This window comes from Thermobia domestica, chromosome 11, assembly GCF_964235325.1.
Source record: "Thermobia domestica chromosome 11, izTheDome1.hap1.1, whole genome shotgun sequence".
Taxonomy (NCBI): Eukaryota; Metazoa; Arthropoda; class Insecta; order Zygentoma; family Lepismatidae; genus Thermobia; species Thermobia domestica.
The window spans coordinates 78,286,053-78,307,432 of record NC_137464.1 but is presented as its reverse complement, the minus strand read 5'-3'; the positions used below and the strand labels follow the sequence as shown (position 1 = coordinate 78,307,432).

Below are 21,380 nucleotides of genomic sequence, written 5' to 3'. Positions count from 1 at the left end.
AATAATAATAATAATTCTACAGAATGAATTATTCAGAATTCCATACGCTATAGAAATTAGTAACTCCGAAAATTTTGCAGCGAGATAAGAACCTGGGGGAGTCTGTATCAGCTGAAAAATGGTCTGTAGATCCTTGGATCTACCAGATTGTAGAACTGAAAATCAAATGACATCCAAATATGTAAATGAGGGTAGTTATCAGGTGCGGAAAGCTAAAATAAAGTAAGAGCAATTTTCTAATATAGGTACTGAGTGCATCCGCTCAGCTCACAAAATGCCCACATAGCCCATAAAGTAAAATTATACAGCACCGGGAACCTATCTCATACACTACACACGGAATTTTTGTATTGTGCCAGCATTGTAGAACTGTTCCCTAAAATTTCACGAGAGCCACATAACACTGAAGACAATTAACTCTCGTTGTTTCTGTCTTTGGCGCTGGTTTACTTTTGCGCATCACATCTGAATTTTATGTTTACAAGTGTAGAATTACTAGTCTAAAATTATTACAAGTGGTTTACGACGGATAAAATAAGTGAGTTGATATGAAAAATGCCTGTATAGAAACTATTTTCCGCCGGCGGTGAATTTCTGCACAGTTTGCAGAAGTTGTATTTTGTTTACAAGTGGAACGCTACTAGTTTGATACCATGACAAATGCTATTGAAGCTCGTATGATTGTCAAAACCCACTCGTTTTACTACCCTCGCTTATGCGGATAGCCACTTTCACTGACACGCCTGTTCCCTTCAGACGCACCCCCCTCGCCAACTCTCGGGCCCTACAGCTTCGGTCTGCTATGACTCGGTTAGATAGCATTTGTGCTTTTTAATGGCGACCTAGCGCAGGTTGTTTTGTGGTTTTTGGGCTGTAGTTTTTATGCATGCATCCGGACGCTGTATTTATACTAGGGATGCGCACGAGACAAGATTTATGGCTGTTTCGACTCGAAAATGTGCTGTAAAAGTGATGTCTCGACTCGAAAAATATATATTTTTCTATTGAAAGAGCCGTGTTTCGACTCGAATTTTGTTAGGAAAATCCTGTCTCGACTCGTGTCGTGCGCATCCCTAATTTATACGCAAATCGTAAAAGAATTGTAATTTTTCAACAATTGCTTATGATAGCCCTTGAATTTTAACTATGCCATGTGGATATTTTCATGTTGCCCAGCATGAATCATTTAGAAAACAATAAGAAGGTAATTGGTGAAATAATTTTAATTTTTGAACAATTATTTCGAGTGGTGCGCCAAAAGTAAACATGTTACTTTTTTGGTATATAAATTGCACAATATACTTAAATCACCTAATTTTATTCTTTTAAAAGATGTAATTATACTTGTTCACATCTGTAGTGTTCGGGCGGATATCTTCACTGCATACCTTCTCTACGGTCTTTATTCTTGCATTTTTTAAAAATAATATAATTCGTGCTTCATGATATACAAAAAATAATATTTTTCGTATGACTCAATTAATACTTTTAATGCTTCTCTTGTCCAGCCAGCATTGTTTTCAAATTACATCGAGAAATAAAGTTGAATGTCGTCAGGCGCTACTCTTTTCTGATTGGTAGTTGTATGCAAGTCCAGAAGAAAATAGAAACTGCTTCTATTTCTTCCAAGTCAGGATCCAAATAAGGACAGCAGAAAATTTCAACCTGAACTAGGGGCAAGTTACTTCTCACACGATCGTTAAGTAACGTCGTGAATTTTAGATCTGAATCGCGTGCGGCTTTACAAAACTTTATGCCGCAATAGAACTAAAAATATTTATTAATGATTTTTGTGGGATGTTATGCTGTAAATATACGAAAGATAAATCATTAAAAACGCAAAATATGCGTCACTGGCGTCATGTCGAAAATTCAGTTTGTGATACCGAAAATTATAAAATAAAATGAAATTCAAACTTGGCGTTTTAGTTGCGATAAAAAGCATAGTAGTTATAATTCCTTACAGAACATTTCGTATTGCGTTGCGATCTGTAAATTTTGCGAACACTGATACATAATGAGACCTTGTAGTACTACGTTCACGGATTTAAGTTATCAAATGGACTTTTGTTAATAAATGAAGTATGATTTTAAAAAAAGAAAAGAAAAAGAAAAAGAAAAAACGTCCGAATTATTTAAACTCTGGGACATTGAAGTTCGAATTATCGAAAGATTAGATTAAGTTAAACATTGATCATCCACTTAGATAGAAATGAGTAAAGTAGTACCTTCTTAGTTCACCGCACGGTATTGACTTTAGTATAAGTTAATAAATTGTTGCTAATAACACATATTCTATTTATTTACTTGCAGCATGAAACAAATGTGTGTTTGGATGATGTGGGTATCTGGAGTCGGGTTTGTGCTATTAGTTCTGATGCTTTTGTATTTGCCCTGTATGCCTCCATATGTCTACTTTCCAGATTATACGTAAGTAACAGTTTATCCTCTCTTTTAAATCAACAGTTTATAAATCACTGGCTTCAATTTTTTTTAACTTACTGAAAATTGTTGGTTTGTAAAACTCAGACCAAAAGCGCACACACAAAAATATTGTTCATTTCTTTTGAACTGACTGAAATTTAAAATGCTGAGCTCGAAAATTTTTGTTTCAAATTTTTTTTAAAAAAACTTTTTCGCTCAGTGTCAGATTTTTGGTTTAAAAATTTTTATTTTAAAATTGTTTGAAAGTTTTTAGTTTTAAAGAATTTTTTAAAAAATGCACTTATAGAAATATTTTCGTGTTGTAAATTTTCGCACACTGAAAATTACGTATTTAAGTATTTTTTAAGATTTTTTTATGCACCGAAGAATTGTTTAAAATTTTGAACTTGCTGAATATTCTTTTACAGTTTTTGAAAAGTTTAATTAGAATTTTTGAATTTTAAAATTTTGTTTGAAAAATTTTTGCACTCGTTAAAAATTCTTTCAGTTTCAAAATCATGGTCGTGGTTGTACAATATTCAAAATTCCCGCCTCGTTCCGTATGATAGAAGATATATTTCTAACTATTTCAAATTTCTCACCAAAATATCAAGTGTTGCTTACGTATATATTTCCAACAATATTTACGCATGAAATGAAACAAGTTAGAGCAATAAAATTTACAGAGTTATGTAAGAGATGTCCTAGAGAACATTTGATAATTTAGTTTTTGACATTCCCAAATTTAAGAGGGTGATCGTATGTAGTGAAAGCTATTCCTGCCGTAATTCTGCACAGATTGTAAGAAGAAACATATACATATTAACTTATTAATAATACATGTATATTACAATGACATAAAGCAAAATAAATAAAGGAATACATATACAAAATATTATATAAAATATTCAGTGCACAAGGGAATCAAGTCCACATTTTGATCATTTCAGACATATTTTATCTTTAAGATCTCTATCTGAAGGCTTCCTTCCTGTCCTGCCTAATAACCCTCTAGCACTTTGTAACATAATTTTATCTAATCTTTTCTTAGGCAGAACAGGAATTCCTGTTCTGCCTAATTACTGTTCTGGCTAATTCTGGCAAAGGGATATTTGAGTTTGAAGAATATTAATTAGTAGCCATTTTCCCTTGATATTCGAATACCATTCCAGAACCCTTTAAATTAAATTCTCTGGAATGGGAATATATATACTATAATTCATTACGAAAACACAAGTCATACAGTGATATTCAAAAAATTTACTTCCCACCAACCTTATTTTTAGCAAATATATTCCGTGGAATATCACCCTCAAAACTGTTCATTGTAACAAAAAAGTTTCGCAGTAAAAACAATCCTAATGAGTCGTACACTATGGTGCACTACCTATAATGTGCTATGAGTGTAAGATCTAAAATGTAGACTTTGTTTTCTATCAAATGCTACCATATTATTGTTTAGCAACTAATGGTTGGTAAGATTTCTTCTCATGGCTTATTTTTTCATTTTATTCATTTTATGACCATTAAGTAGAAAACCATAGCATAATATAGCTTTTTGTTATATATGTCTCCACCAACAAAAAGGAAAATTATATTTGAAATTGAAACTAAATTTGCTAAGTAATGCTTAATCATATTTATAAAACAGCTCCGATTAAATAATTTCGTATAAACAATTCAATTTGCGTAGCTTTCAGCAGCTAATAAGAACAACTGAATCTCTGGCCTGTAATGTCTCTTTACGTATTTGAAACAAGCAACTTAGGTTTCAATAATCAAGAAGTAGTTGACATTTTGTTTCGGCTAATTAGAAGCAAGTATTTGTTGCCGTTTAGAGCTACTTCGGTGAGCAAACTGAATGTCAACGAATTCTTGCTTGTAATAGGCCAAATATTGCTCCACATTTTAATTAGAACTTTTCTATAACTTAAGCAGAATTCTCTAATGGCTTTCAGTAACACATGTGCATCATATTTACTCCGAATTTCAAATAAAATTTACTATCTTCGGTGTTAGTAACGTAAGGAAAATATTTATAGCCCATTATAGGTACTGCATCATAGTAGAACTACTTTTACTTGAAAGTTAATGTTAAAACGAACAGTTTAGAGAGTGATTTTCCTCGAAACTTAAGCCACTATACATGTTATGGTGGATCGAGACAAACGCATTTTTTTCAAGTTCGATAGTTTAATACTCCTTGAAACATAACCTTCCACAAAAATACTATCCTTGTTACAAAAAAGTATATTTAACTTTTGTAATTCAGAATTAATCGAATGGAATCGAATCAAAGCTAACAGTTCTACATGGTTGCAAATAACTTGTCTATCTAAAGAACTTTTGGACATAACCATAAATAGCAGCATCTGACGCACCTGAACAGGGATTTTCTCCATGGCCGCAAATTAAGCTAAACTGTACACTAAGAAAGTCGCGTCAGCAATAAACGAACAAAGCAGCAAACAGAAAAAGGAAACATTATCAAAATAGGCAATGCACATCGACCTCTGATACTTTAACAGACTCTCGAGAAAGTATGTCATCCATTATGTAAAGAGACATTACAGGCTGCTTCGGGTAGGACGTATCGCTATAAGGACTTTTAGGTGTGAGGCTGGTTCGGTGTAAAGTTTCCAATCCGTCCAGTCTTTCTAACAAAAGTTTTTCAATAGGATGAAATAAACGTAATGCAAGTTATTGATTAGGAAGAAATAAATTCATTTAAAAATGAAAGATTTAAAATAAAAATTAAATCTTGCCATGAAATGTTACTAATTTCCGTGAAATATTTTTATTCATTTTACAATATGAACCAGACGCACATGGTAAATACTTTCTTAACGTTGATAGCAATAGAAGCTGGAAATTTTACTACATAGGTAACCAAGAAAGTTCTGTCACTTTTTCTGGAGGTCTGTGTTCAATTGGCCCTCACACCGTGAGTTGAATGCGAATAGAAATAAGGCGAATGTCAGTTGTTGGTGTGGGTATATCCAACATACTACCTGGTTGTAGCAGTTCAATTACATCGTGAACTTGCGTAAGGACAGAGTGAACTGGGACCTCCACAGTGTGTCATAAAGACGTCTATGCTGTACGAGTTCAAACTGAAGTCTAACATCGCTGCAGCGGGGCAGAAGATATGTCAGGCCTTTGGTAAGGGTGTCATGACTAAGCGAACAGTACAGCAGTGGTTTAACAAGTTCAAGGACAGTGGCGAAACACTCGAAGACGCATCACGTGCTGGAAGACCAACACATGTACAAAATGAAGATTTCCAGGCAGCAATTGAAGCGAAAAGTGGACACACATGTGAGAAACTGGGACTACAATTAAGTGTGAGTGGAGAAACCATTCGGCAGCACCTTCATCAACTTGGGAAGCACTACAGGTTGGGACGATGGGTCCCATATGATTTGACTCCGGGCCAGAAGGTAACGCGAGCAGACACCTGTGTTTCTTTGCTGTCTCGTCTGAGGAAGGAGCCATTTCCGGACAGGGTGTTGCATGTGATGAGGAGTGGGTCCTACACTACGGCACTTCTAGTGTAAGGTTCCAAAATTTGAAGTATGTTCTTTTTTAAAATCAAGTTTTATTTTATTTTTTCCTACGTGAACTAGTTTTCCCTTTTCTTCATTACGAGTATATAAATTAATGCTATCAATATATATATATTGTAAAACTTTGTCCCATATAGGTATAGGTAGAGCGTTAATAAAAAAGTGTCAGGAATCGATCTCCCACTACCAATTTTATTATAAAATTTCTCTATAAAAGTATTTTCACAAAATACTGTACAAATTAATCTCTCTAACATCAAAGGTTAGTTATAGGTGGTCTTTGACCGTAAGGTCGCAGACAGGATCTCTGCAAAGCCCCGAAGCAGTCTAGGCAGAGTGGTATTAGGGGCCCAAAGCTCCGAGCAAGCAATGAGTAGGTTAGTTGGCCAACAGAGCCCCGACATAGGTTAAGCGGCTGAGGTTGGGATTCCCAGTCAGAGCCCCGAGCAGGCTAAGCCAGGAGAAAGGATAGGCGTAGTCCCGAAGCAGACTTGAGGCCCTGAGGTTAGGTTATTCAGCAGACAGTGGAAGGGTCACCAGAAAACTGGTACTGAATTGACTTTGTCCATCCAATTTATAGGGTTCCTTGGGTGGCGGTGGCGCTGCTGCTCCGATGTCGTCTTCTGCTCCGTGGGACGGGATAGAAGCCGTCGTCTGCAAGTGATTGTAGATCCAACTAGTGTGAAACTTCTTGCCGAACTACATGGTGGTTTTTGTATACACTGACATGTGGAATTGTTTGTTTACAACATCACATGGATTATTACACCCCCTGGCTTGTTTAAAAAATAAGACAAAGAGTTATTTTTCTTCTTGTAGGAGTTGGCAACATTGAGGGATCACACAAAAAAGTCACTGAAAACATCAACACTGGCAACACTGGAAATAATCACTTTGGGAGCACTAGAAGGTAGCGAAAGAAAGCACTAAACAGTTGTTCCCTAATCACAGGAAGGATCGGCGCATACTATATGCCACTTCTTTTCCCTCGAGATACGGCTGTTTTTAAGCTTTGGCATTAATACACATATATTAATTCACTTATAGTGAAGGGAGTTCGAGTCTGTAATATCGGTTGCTCCTTAGTCGTATTTTTGGTATTAAATGTGTCCATTGGGATTGGTGGAGATATTTCTAAGCGAGGTCTTTTGGATTTTTTGGTATGTAGCGAAGACGGATGTATAATATATATAAAATATAAGAGTTGCAAGTACTATAAAAGTTGCTATTAACACACATATATAAAGATAATTTATATTGGAAAGTTCGTTATGCGAACGGCGTGATTTCTTGGTCACCCTGTATAAGGTGTAAAATGTCTAAAATATTAGTACTTAAAGATATATATTTCAATAAAATAATCCAATTGTAAATGCCAATGATGATGATAATAATGGTCCTAAATTCCTGGACATCCTGCATAATGTAAGAGTGGTCATAATTTTTGAAACATTCTGTACAATATTTATGTTGCATAATGTCGGAGACTATATGTAGTTCATAGTGGTAAAAGAAAAAAATATCAAAGAGTTGTAGAATTATAGGTTAGCTCTTTTTGTAAAGATCAGTTCCCTTTTAAATGCGGAAATGCAAATTCAGCATTCTTTCATTCAGTTACAGGGTGATGAATCAAGTTTTTGTTAAAGCAGAAAATAGTAAGTATTTGTATTACAATGAGAAGTGTTATGTGTCTGAATGCTTGTCTTTGTGTTTCCTCTTCCTAGTGGTGAGTACTTTAATTTTTTTAAAGCAAGAATGATTAAAAATGTTTTTATGCTATTCAATGGTCTTTGCCAATCGAGTTAAATAATTTAGACACGTTTATGCTCTCTTGTTATTCTTTTCATACTGCCAATTGAAAGAAGAGGAATATTTAAAAAATAAGACATTCCAATGCCTATCGTATCTTCTGTTCTGTCCTTGCTATTAAATACTTAATTAAAGAAGTGTCTTCGCTCGGGTAGAAAATAAAAAAGTTATTTATTCTTGCTTTTTGTCCTCTTTATCTTCATAATATGGCTTGATTCTGTCTACTGAAATCTCCTATATTGTTTGACGATATGAGTCTGGAAATTTGACCTTATAAAGATTAGCATTAATTCTTTCGATGATTTCTAAAGGTCCTACGTATCTAGCTGAGAAGAATTCTGGTATTCCAATTTGCCAATTGGAAAAAATACAAGTACTTTCTGACCCTTATCAAAATTAGTTTGTTGATGTTTTCGGTCAAAATATCTTTTCTGTTTGTTATAACTTGCGATTAAATTATCCTGTACAATCCCACGTATCTTATTCAGGAGTTCTTTATCGACGCATAACGTTGGAGTTGATGCTAATGCTATATCAGAGATACTCTTAGGTTCGTATCCGCACATAAGAAAAAACTTGGATATTTAGTTCCAGCTTGTACAAATGTATTAATTGCGAATGTTATATACGGAATTAGTTCTGGCCAACGATTTTGATTTTCCTGTACAAAAAAATTAAAAGCGTTCTGTATGACTGGAATGTTTGCACTACACCTAGAATTTTGTGATCGTGCACTGGACAAAATTTAAATTGAAAGTTATAGAACTTCGCTAGATTTTGCAATCTCTTAGCATTATGTACAAGGTGTTTGTCCAAATAGATTTATGAAAAAGCTCCGTATTGAAGAATGTCATATATAAGAAATTGTTCAATTTATTCTGCTGTAATTGTCTACAACCCTGGTCACACAGTATCGCGTAGACATTTCAATGGCAACTAGTATGTGTTTGAAATTTCCTTGTCCGACTGAGATTTTTCCAATTGAATCATACTGCCAGGCAGTGTCATTGAGTTTAGATGGGTGATGCAGCAATTGGCCTGCCGGCTTAACTGGTAACTTCTTGAATCTTTGGCAAATATTGCATGTCTTTATTCTATTGGCTACGTAAGCTTTCATATTAGGAAAATATTATTTTCTGAGTGCCAACTGGTACGTCTTAGTATACCAAAGTGGGGTGCCATCAGGTTGTTATGGATAGCATCAAATCATTTGCTTAGCAACGATTTTGGCACACAAAGTAAATACAGCAGTCCTAGTTGAGGGTGTTTCTGAGTCCTATATAACAATCCATTTTTAAGAGAAAAGTATTTTGCCGCACGGAGTGTAGATAACTTGTTAGGTCTTTATTTTCCAATACACTGATTATCTCCGAAAATAAAGGGTACTTTCTTTGTTCAACTGCTAAATTGGTTAACATAATGGACTGGTCAATTTGAAAGGTCTGCTTCAATGAGTGGGAAGCAAAGTCTTTAGCATCCTCTGTATCCGAGAAGTTATCAACTTCTTGATTTTCGTCACGTTCTATATTCTGCTGGTCTTCTAAGCGGCTAAAAATGTTTGCAGGATGTTGCTGACTTTTAATTTGTTGAATTTCAAAATTGTAATCCGCCAAGAATATCTTATAGCGATTGAATTTCCCTACTTTGTCCGGCTAGGTATTGAGTGATGCTAAGCATTTAGCATCTATAAATAATTTAAATTTTCTATTCAATAAAACATATCGGAATTTTCGCAGAACATATATCAGTATATATAGTTCCTTTTGCCATGTTGAGGCCTTTCTCTCGGTTTTGGTTAAACGACGACTGCAATAGGAAACAACACGTTCCTGATTAGTTTTATTATCATAACATGCCAATATGCCGCCTGCAGAGGTAGATGATGCATCGTATGCTCGGATTTCCAACGATGGATCAAAATGGAACAAAGTTAGAGCTTTATAATATCCGTCTTAAGTTTTTCAAATAACTCGTCATGCTGAGTTGTTCATTTAAATTTTGAATTCTTGTGTCAAAGAATTTGAAAGTATTTCACTTTTTCCGTAAAATCTGTAATATATGCTCTCAAATAAGAGCAGAGTTCTAGAAAACTCTTCAAGGTTCTTTTAGAGGTTGGTCTCTTAAAATTTCGTGTCTTATTGGCAATTTTGGGCGCAATTTTGATTTCATTGCCGCTAACTGTAAATCCCAGAACATCCAATTCCGAGTATAATAGATGGGTCTTATTCGGGCTCGCTCTAAAATTGTGCTTTCTTAGTCTTTTAAAGAGCAATTCCAAATCTGATAGTTGTTGTTTCCAATTTTTGCTCCCAATTACCACGTCATCTGCAAAAGCAGTTATGCGAGGTGGTAAACCTTCCAAAAGCATGCGCACAGCTATAGTCAGGGCTGCCGAAGACGTGGTGTGACCCATGACGTAGCGTTGGAATGTATACGCCTTCCTAGCATGATAAAGCTCAAAAGTCATGTATTGTTTACTTTTAGGATGCAATAATAGTTGAAAATAACTAGACATTATATCGATAGTTGAGATGCAAGATTTGCCTCTAAGTACATGTAAAATGTTTTCTCTGGACTGGAATGGAATGCTCAAATATTGTGATAATTTATTGCAAGCCTGTAGATTCAAAACTAGGCGGAACTCTGAACTATTTGGTTTCATCACTATGAGAAGTGGCGAGGAATAGGAACTGTCAGTAGTCTCTTTAATAATATTGGCCTCTAAAAGTTGTTTAAAATGCAAACCAATTTGCAGTCTCACTGCCAATGGAATGGGTGGTGATCTCTGATAGAAAGATGTTCCTTTATCTATCCTTATCTTATGCATATAACCGCGAAAGTAGCCAATGTCAGTTGGTGTATAAGAAAAGACACCCCTGTATCTAAAAAGTAGATCATGTTCAGCCTTTTTGTTAATTCGTTGAATTTGGATTGATGTCGAATAACTTAATATCAAAAAGCGATTTTGTCTCGTCCAGCCTATTTTAAATTTCCAGTTCCGTTCTATAGAATGTTTCATTATTATGTTCGTCAGTTTGGTAATCATCCTATATATTTACTTCTTGAATATTTTCTTCAACATATGCAATGGGTGTGTTTTTTCCTAAGGTTACCGGTCTATTATTCGGATTTGATATTAATAGCGTGAGATTATTCTTAGGTACTTTGGGAGGCAACGTTTGTAGTCCGTTCTTGTCCAATAAGTTTTCTAATGGAAAAATAAAAAATATTCGCTATTCGCTTGCCGATTCTTGACATTAATTGGTAAAAAGAAATGTGACCTGTCTGGCATATTAACTTTTCGAGTAGTAAATGCGTCAGCCGATTTATGCTGCTTTATTGTATGCATAGCGCTAGCAGATAATTTTTCTTGAGTGTCAACTTCAATTGGATACGGCGGAGGCCGTTGTCTCTTGTGTACCAATAACGTTATTTTGCAAGTCAATTTTGGCCTGTAAAAGATTTAGAATATCTTCACCAAATAAAGGCAAAAAATGTCCATGCTCAAAATTTTGAAAATAACGAGAAAAAATCGTTGAGCCAATCCTGAAGTTAATTAAAGCTATATAACGTAAATTTACAACGGAATTCTTAATTCCTCGTAGATTAGTGCTAAAAGGAATCAATTTTGTGTTTGGAGGAAGCCAATTTTTGAGCCATAAACTCAACGAGCTGCCTGTATCAACGATGACAGGATACTTCTCTGTTAATTGTTACATTAATTAATAATTTATGTTCCTGATTTAGCATTTTAATGTTCTCCCTTCTATCTGATAACGGAGCCACCGTATAAAGTGATGTACTTGCAAGTTTTTGTTGTTCATTAAGTTCCTGAATTTCGGTCCTCAGAACATGTTCTTGAGAGGGTTTGTCCTGGAGCCCCTCTAGGCGTTTCCCTGTTGGTTGTTCTTATAACATATACTGGAAGAATGACCTTTTTTATTGCATGTGCCGCATACGGTAATTGTTTCCGGCCTAGGATTACCGTTATTATTTATATTATTATTTTTGGAATTGTTTTTCTTTCCGTTTTCCTGCTGTTTTGATTACTATTATTTTTCGATCTGTAATTGTTACGGCCATCTCGTCTGAATTGCGAGTGCTTATAGCATTTTGAGCTACCAGAAGAGATAGTTCATCCATTTGATTTGCTAATTTAGTGAAGTCTATTGAATTATTTGCACTAGAAGTACTAGACGTGCTAGGTGCGGGGGGTTCGAGGGGGATTTGAAATGGTAGATTGGGAGGGGGGATTTGGAGGAACCTGATTTTGTGATGTACCCTGTAGGTGTGATGCTGAAGGTGTAGGAAAGACTGGGGTCGGATGTTGGTAGTGATTCCAATTAGGTGTTGGGTTACATAATGGATAAGTGAGTTGTTGTTGATGCACAGGGAAGGAAGCGCCAGCGATTGCTGATAAGTTTAAATTGCCGACTAGTGAATTATGATCACAGAGTGAATATATTGCCTGTTGTAACTCCACGTAATCACGCTTCTTCATTAGGTCATTTGCTTTCTCCAGATTATGTAAATGTGTTTGTAAGGCCTGAACAGTTGTAAATGTTTCTAACGCAATCTTTTGTAAAAAGTTTTTCTTTAGTCCTATTGATAAATAATTTATTTTCTGTTCTTCAGGGCTTGAGGTAAAACTTGCCGAATTGAAACTTGAGGTAAAACTTGCCGACCACTAATTTATCCTTTAATTGATGGTCAAAAAGCATAAAAAATCTATCGGGGTCCTCCGTAACGTGTCCCGAATATTTAGTGAGGTGCGGTATATTAAAAGAAGGGCGCGAATACTGCTCCATATTTGCACCGTCCTCCGGGAAAGTGTTCTTTCCTGCTCTACTATGAAGCAAGCACTAAAATAAAGTTAAGTCTGAGTCACTAATTTCACTAATTGTATGCACTTCAGAAAATCAATACCTTAAAAAAGAGTTCACTTTCAAGTTAATAAAAGTACTGTCCGGTAGGGGAGTATTCAGATTAATGCTGAGCCGTTCAAAGTCTCTACCATGTAAAACTTTGTCCCATATAGGTATAGGTAAAGCATTAATAAAAAGAGTGTCCGGAATCGATCTCTCACTACCAATTTTATTATAAAATTTCTGTATAAAAGTATTTTCACAAAATATTGTACAAATTAATCTCTCTAATATCAAAGATTAGTTATAGGTGGTCTTTGACCGTAAGGTCGCAGACAGGATCTCTGCAGAGCCCCGAAGCAGGCTAGGCAGAGTGGTATTAGGGGCCCAAAGCTCCGAGTAAGGAATGAGTAGGTTAGTTGGCTAACAGAGCCCCGAAGCAGGCTAAGGGGCTGAGGTTGGGATTCCCAGTCAGAGCCCCGAGCAGGCTAAGCCAGGAGAAAGGATAGGCGTAGTCCCGAAGCAGACTAGAGGCCCTGCGGTTAGGTTACTCCTAAAGTTCCGAAGCAGATAGTAGGAGGGTCATCAGAAAACTGGTACTGAATTGACTTTGTTTATCCAATTTATAGGGTTCCTTGTGTGGTGGTGGTGCTGCTGTTCATCCAATTTATAGGGTTCCTTGTGTGGTGGTGGTGCTGTTGCTCCGATGTCGTCTTCTGTTCCGTGGGAGAGGCTAGAAGCAGTCGTCTGCAAGTGATTGTAGATCCATCTGGTGTGAAGTCTTCTTGCCGAACTATGTGGTGGTGTTTTAAACATTGACATGTGGAATGTTTGTTTACAAGTTCACATGGGATATTACAATATATATATATATATATATATATATATATATATATATATATATATATATATATATATATATATATATATATATATATATATGTTACACCAAAACATCCCTTACTACCAAACGTGCTCACACCGAAACGTTCTGCACCAAAACGTAATAGAGCCATTTGGAATATGTTGTAATAGAATCGATGTGTATAAGCAAATAGTAATAAAAAAATCAACATGCATTACTAGACTACTAATGTGATATATTAATACGTATCCCTAACAAGTCACCGCATACCCCGAGGGTACATGCAGTTTAACTTTAGTACTGCTGATTTATATAGCGGACGAAGATAATATGCATCTTGAAGTTGAAGCAGTTTATTGTATCCCAAAAAGTAGGACATTTCTGTATTTCCCGAAAAACCTTTCCGAACTATTTGAGGCAGGCACGTAGCCAGGATTTCGTAAAGGGGGAGCGGGTCCATGACCTGAAATACTGTGGCTATCACACCAGGGGCTCGGTCATTTTAAACTATTTTACTGGCAACATATATTGGTTCGTTTTGCCATGATTTCGTAATCGAAGGGGGGGGGGGAGCGTGACATGAAATACTGTAGTTATCACACCAGGGCCTTGATTAATCTAAACTATTTTACTGGCAACATATATTGGTTTGTTAGGAGAATCAAATGAGGATATGTTAGTAAGTATTTTAATAACAAACTATGAAGAAATCTCGAGTAAAAGAGTATTAAAATATATTGAAAAAGATTTTTCAATATCTACGTTCCTTCCTCTGTTTATTCGAATATAACAATTCTTCTTTCATTATGACCTCAACTATTATAAAAATTACATATTCAATAATGTCTTTTAAAATATTTTACAATATCTGCGTTCCTTTCTCTGTTGAATCAAATGTTAGCGGAATTTGCTTTCCACATTATTTTGCTTTTATTATTCCGTCAACTACTGTCTGTTCCAAATGACAAGTTAAAGGACCAGTAGAAAACTGTTTCTGAAATAACATATTTGACACTGCAGAGAAACGACGGCGAAAAATTATAATTAAAAAATGTCCACACTATTACAGAATGGCACTATGTTTTCGAAAACTTGAAATTTCCCTGACTAGCAACCAGTGGCGTATTTACCATTTTGTTTCGGGGGGCTTTGCTAACTTTCGGGGGCTTTGCCTGAAAATATGAAAATTTTGCAAGATATTTCATGTACTTTACTGTAGTAAGTAACATTTCGGGGGGCTTAAGTCCGGAAGCCCCTCCCTAAATAGACCACTGTACCAGCAAAAATTCTGAGAATTCCGTAACTTTTCTAGAAATTTCAAATTCTCTGACCTTTCAATGATATCCCGCTCATTCGCCACCATGTATTGCAAGTAATTCGGCTAATGCGTTCCTTGTAAGGCTGGAGTGGTGAGAAATGTTCGAAATTGAAAATTTCTTTAACAAGTGTAACTAAAACCTATGTTGCCAGGCCCATATTATTGGTGATTGTGGGCATTTCTTAAGTTATATCTGATATAACAAGTTTATAGATCTTCATTGTTAGTCCATAGGATAAGCATGGAACTAGATGGAATCCGAAATACTCGGTTACAATAATAACCCCGTTACAATAATATCCATTTTTAACTTGACACCTCACTGTTTCCTCCACACAAAGCTTGTCAAATAAAACGTAACCAAACGCTTGCTGTAGCTTCATATTTTTAACGCTGATTCTTCTTTTTCTCGTTTCTTTTTTTCTTCATCCTTCCTTATTTTTTTCATTTCTGGTTTCGAAAGGGGGTTCGAATCCCCCGCTTGGCTACGTGCCTGATTTGAAGGCTTGTAAAAGAGAACATATCCAGGTAAAAGAGAACGTCTAGTAACCCTATGTGTGTCCGTCCATTAGTTCGCCTCAACGTATGTACACACAAAATGACATACCCTTCAACGTATCCACATAAGTTTTAAATTTTATGTTTTTATAAGTTTCTCTAGGGGCTTTTCGAATTTTCTTCCTACCACCAAAAATAAGGGAAGCTTACTGAAGGGTGAAAATAACTTTTTTTTTTTCGAAAATGCCTCTAACGATTTTATTTATATTGTAAACACGTCTCCGGTAATTTTGTTCATATTTCAAAAATGATATAGTTATATCCAAACCTGACTATATGGCATAACTCTTTGCCTTGAAAAAAATTCAAAGACTAGCTTACTCTTTGGAGTGATTTTTTTTCGGGGGATTTTGTTGACATTTCAGAAACAAATATGTCATTAATAACTTTAATATAGAACAAAAGTCATCTCTAATGAAAAATCTACAAGGGATAGATTACTTTTGGGGGTAAATTGTCTTCGGACGATGTTTTTCGAAAACGACTTATAATTTAATTTGTATTTCACAAATGTTTCACTAATAATTGTAGTAACACGAGTTTCAGAAATTGGAGTGATAAAGTTGAGCGTAGTGGCCAAAATTTTTTATTTATTCTTTTCAATGAACTTTCTTGATAGTTTTGTAGGGCCGAGGCGTAAATAACGGATCCGCAGACCCTACAATTTCGGGGAAAGGCGACAAGCCATTAGGGGGTACCCAAATCGTCAAAAAAAAAAAAATGTGAGTTGATTTAATAAATTTTTCTTAAAAATAAACTATTTACCAGAGGATCTCAGCACCATTTGGAGTAACATACTAATCTATTACGTATTAATATTGCTGACATTACAGATTAGATTCATGAACTGTTCCAGAGCCACTCTGCTTTACATCCACATATGAATGCACAAATTGTATCAGTGAGAGTTCTCGCACGATTTCTGTTTGTTGAAAACACCTGCTTAGCGAGCAGTCTACCTGACTTAAGTACTTCAGTCAGGTGTATTTAACACTACCGGTAATAGCAACTGCAATGAGGTCTTTTTCAAAGTTGAAATTAATCAAAACATTTTACAGATACTCCATGACTGAAGATTAAGTGCGCTAGCATTGTTAAGTTTTGAAACTGGAGCGTGTCAAAGAACGACTTAGACGATGTAATCAAAAGATTTCTAACTGTGGAACAAAGGTGATTTTAAAAATATTGAACGTGTGAAAGTCCTACTCATTTAGCAATTTTTCTTTTTCCTTATTTCTGAGCTTCAGAAGAAAAAATCGGGTTTTCTAAGTGAAAATTAATTTTAGAAAAACATTTCGTAATTTCGAAAATGAAATCTTTAGTTTTACGTCCCACGCTTATGCCGGTTAGGATAAAGGAGACGGTGATTATGAGAAATGAATGAAATGGTGGAATGAAGAAAGTGGGAGGAAACGGGAGAACTCCGAGAAAACCCACAAGCACAGTGTTTGTCCACCACAAAGTCCACACGGCGCGAGCTGGGATCGAACCAGGGATCCCAAGCACCGGCGGTGAACGCTCTACCACTGAGCCACTGTGCAATTGCAATACGCCAGTGAAGAAAACATCATTTTCGCTTCCTGTTCAGCTAGCTGGTTACAAACAAACCAGCTTTGAGCGGGTTATATGAAGAAGTTTACATGGTACTCTGATTGCTTTCGTTTCCGGATATAACCATAGCACTTTAAGAGGTACATGCAATGTTTTTTGTTTGTTTGTTTGTTTGTTTTGTTTTGTATTCCCAAGAATGAAATTAGAAATATTGTACTACATAATATACTAAAGAGAAACAATAACAAAGCCGCACTGTATAACAACCGATATAATTATTAATTATTTATTGGGCGAACAGATATATCTCAATCTTTTTGAAGGACATTTTCTCTCCTTGCATATTCTGCCAGAAAGAAATTAAAATACACATATTTCTAGCAAAAGCTCCCTTGCTCTACCTTTTTGTTTGTTTGTGAGATTTTTAGGCTAATATACGTATATTAATACTCAGAAGACTGTAAAATCGTTTCTAAGTAAACTGATAATTAAATCACACATTTAAAGGCATATAATAATCTTCGAACAATGCCTGCTCCAGCATGGAGTATGATTCTCGCCTGCCTTCGCTCTTTCCGATCCTCACCAGCGTAAGTTCGATAACAATTTTACCCTTGTAGTTACATATATGTCATATGTGTAAAAATTTGAAACTCTTGATACAATTGAGATTTATAGACAATGGATGATTTTAAAATTGGCAAATCGGCGTTACACATATATGTAAGACAGCCGCATTTAAGTAAACACAAGCTAATCTAACCATACTTTACCGCATATCAATGTTGGTAAGAATATAGTACAGGCAATATAGTAAAGTTTAAACCGGACTTGTTAATTTGTCTCATCTCATTTGACATAAACTATAATTGCTCCATCCTATCGATCTACGCAAAGTACGCATGAAAATACGAGATATATTTTTTATATTTATTTCTAATCTACGAAAACAGTTCTGTACAAGAAAATTATTTATGTAGAGGGAGAACATAGAAACTGCGTTAAAAATGTGTCATGGTTACTAAGAAATTAAAATGCAAATCCACTTGTAGTGATTACTAGCCCAGGCTAGTATGCGCTTTTCGTACTTGTCTTTCTTTCCACGCATACCCACCTTCACTGATCAGCCTGCTCCCTCCAGATGAAACCTTACATGCGCTCGAGCTTCAAGCTGCACTTAATTATCACAGATGTAGTGTTAACGTGAAGTGACCACGGAGCGTAAGTTGGTACGTGTATTCCTTACGTGTTTTAATTAGAGATGCAAAAAAGCCGGCTTTTTTGAATCGATGGTTTTTTGCACATAAAAAGCCGGCTTTTTTGGGAAAAAACGAGAATTTTGGAAATTTTGGCTTTTTTCATTTTCATGATTTTTCTGTTTAAATAGCTTTCTTATAGTACACTCTAAAGTTAAATAAGATTTCATGACCTAAATACCATATTTCGCTCTGGAATTCACCATCATGATGGATGGAGCACATGTTTTATGAATTAAAGTAAACAAAGTACGTAGAATTTGAGGGCAATTTTAGAACTTATTTAACTTTATTTTAACTTCTGAATTATCGACATTTTTCTTATCTAGATCATTTCATTTTAGTCATCCGTGTTTCATTTCTTAGGGCTTAGTACTCTAGCTTCTAGCACATAATTAAACTTAAGTTTTTCAATATATCCATCAGAACGTACGTTTTTCAATATATCTGTCAGAGCATACTTCTACATATCCGTTATGCTGTAGCTGTGCAATGATTTAACAATAATCTTCCGGACACAACCTTGAATACCATTTGATAGAAATAATCAGTATCGAATTTAGAAAAATATTTGGGAGGGTTTTTTTCTGAATAATGTTTGTTTTTTTTCTAAAAAATCCTAACTTTTATTTAAGAGGAGCTGGCGGATTTAGAAAAATTGTTTTGGGAGGGGCTTTTCTTATTAATGCTTAGTTTTTCTAAAAATTCCTAATTTTTTATTTGAGGACAGCTTGAAGTTTATGAGTAAAAGCAAAACTAATATTTAGTTTGCTTTAGAAATTCCGTAATTTCGGGGTAGAGGCTTCAATCCGAAAGACATCCCCACCCTAACCCTCTTCGCAAATCGATCACTGCTGGTAATTAGCAATAACAAAGATTTAAAAACGATTAGAAAGGAAGTCGGCCAGGACTCACAGTACACGCACTATCTCTACATTCACAGATGGAATTAAGAAAAACTTTTGTGAAAATGGTTGAATGCGGGGTTGAATCCCGGACTTCACGATAGAAGCGCGAAAGCTAACCATTCACTCATGTTTGTTGTGCAGTTGTGCTTAACTTAAATGTATTCTCTCTTTCTTTCTCTATGGCCACAAAAGCTCTCCATTCACTTCTGTCCTTATCCAATTCAATCCAGTTTCTACTCTGTATTCCTATTTCTGCTAGATCCATCTTAATATTGTCCTCCCATCTGGGCCTAGGTTTTCCCAATGGACGTTTCCCGATTGGATTTCCAGTTAAAACTTTGAAAGCGTTCCTACTTACTTCCATTCTGGCTACATGACCTGCCCACCTGAGCCTCCTGGACTTGACTCTAACGATGTTTGGTAAACCGTATAAATTATGTAGCTCCTCCGTATGGTTTCCGTCATTCCCCACTCCCGTTCCTCTTGGGTCCAAATATTCGTCTCAGAATTTTATTCATAAATAATTTCAGTCTGCGTTCTTTCCACAGCGTAAGCGACCATATTTCACAACCATAAAGCATAACAGGCATGATTATCATTTTATATATTTTAAGCTTTAAATTCCTTGACAGAATTTGCGACGGCAAAATATTTTGAGCTGAATAATAACAAGAATTTCCTTATTTCAGTCAACATTTAATTTCTTTGTGGGTATGGTTTTGATCTGGTAATACTGAGTCAAAATATTTGAAAGTATCCACTGTGTCGAAAGTATTAATTGATATTTTAACGCATTCATAATTTGCAGCAGGGTTGGCAAAAACCATGTTTTTTGTTGAAAAAAAAAAACGGTTTTTGGTTTAAACCCTTTTTTGGGGGGTTTAAACCAGGTTTTTTGGGGGGTTTAAATAATTTGCTTTATGTACTTATACCTCATATGGACAGAAACAAGTTTTTCGCCTTGGTGTTATTATGCAACAACCAGGTTATGCTAGAAGGGGTCACATAGCCCAAAATGGAATCCAAACCGCTTCTCTGCTTACATCCGAGAGAAATTGTCTTCCGTTTGAACTCGAAACCAGGACTAACTGACCACAAATGCGACATGTCTGCCGACTCACTCTGAAGGACTCCTGATAAAAAAAAATACGTTGTACTAATCTTTACATACTTGTTAATATAATTGCCAAGAGTCATTTCGGAAGGAAAAAAGATAATCAGTTGCACAAGTGAAACCATTATACAGAATTACATATGGACAATTTCAAAGTACTGCAGAGTACAGAAGAACTAATTTAGTCGAAGTTAGTTCACTACGACTTTTATTAGTCCAAGTTAAAGAAATACAACGACTTAATTTGCATATCAGTAAGAAAAGTGAATAAAGATACGAATTATTTGAGTTCACTTTGGCTCCTACCCATTTATACATAAATAGTTACAAAAGATACTTCTGATTTCAATAAATGCCACTTGTAATCCTCCCCCCCCCCAAAGTACGACATTTCCATGTATTTTGTCAATAGTAAACATTATTAAAAAGAAACAATATTTAGAATTTCTTTGATTGCAATTGCATAACAATAATAGCAAACTATAAAAAAAATCACAAAAGAAACATTCATAAACTTATATATTGAAAAAAGTTGCTTTTGTAGTATAATCTCTTTGAGTAATGAATGGGGAATTTAGGTCTGAATATAATACGAATAATATACGGGAGTGAAATGTGATAACCCACAAATGTGTGTTCATCAAGATTTTACGAACACTTACACTTTTACGAACATTTTTTGTTTTTTTGGTTTAAATGAGTTTTTTTTTTTTTTTTTTTTAAAGTTGGTTTAAACCAAGGTTTAAACCATGGTTTAAACCACCTTGGTTTAAACCAGCCAACCCTGATTTGCCGTATTACGATCCTTGTGAACTTCCTTGTATTTAGATTTCTGTGCATTTACTCATGTCCCGGCAAGCGTTTAATAAGGCCTCTGCATTTCTTTCGATTGTTCTCCTATCAGATTTACATCATCAGCATACACCATAATCTGGTGAATACCATTCAACTCTAGGCCCTGGTTCTTATCTTTAATTTTTCTTATAGGGTACTCCGGAACAAAGGTAAATAATAACGGCGATAACGCATATTCTTGTTTCAGGTCAATCTCGACGTGGAAGCTCGCATTTTTCTACTCGGACTTTACTCTGAGATTCTTTTAAACACTTAATAAATCTAGTTTTTTCGGTATTCCAAATTCTGTAA

The 21,380-nt window shown here is 35.4% G+C and overlaps 1 protein-coding gene across 1 annotated transcript in view; it reads left to right on the top strand.

Annotated features, from left to right (window-relative positions):
- Nucleotides 1–21,380, top strand: part of LOC145663604 (adipocyte plasma membrane-associated protein-like) — a 272,201-nt gene that overhangs the window by 97,747 nt on the left and 153,074 nt on the right. The window contains exon 2 of the mRNA XM_081729713.1: nucleotides 2,314–2,430. Coding sequence (XP_081585839.1) covers nucleotides 2,314–2,430 — 117 coding nt within the window. The remainder of the gene's footprint in view (nucleotides 1–2,313; nucleotides 2,431–21,380) is intronic.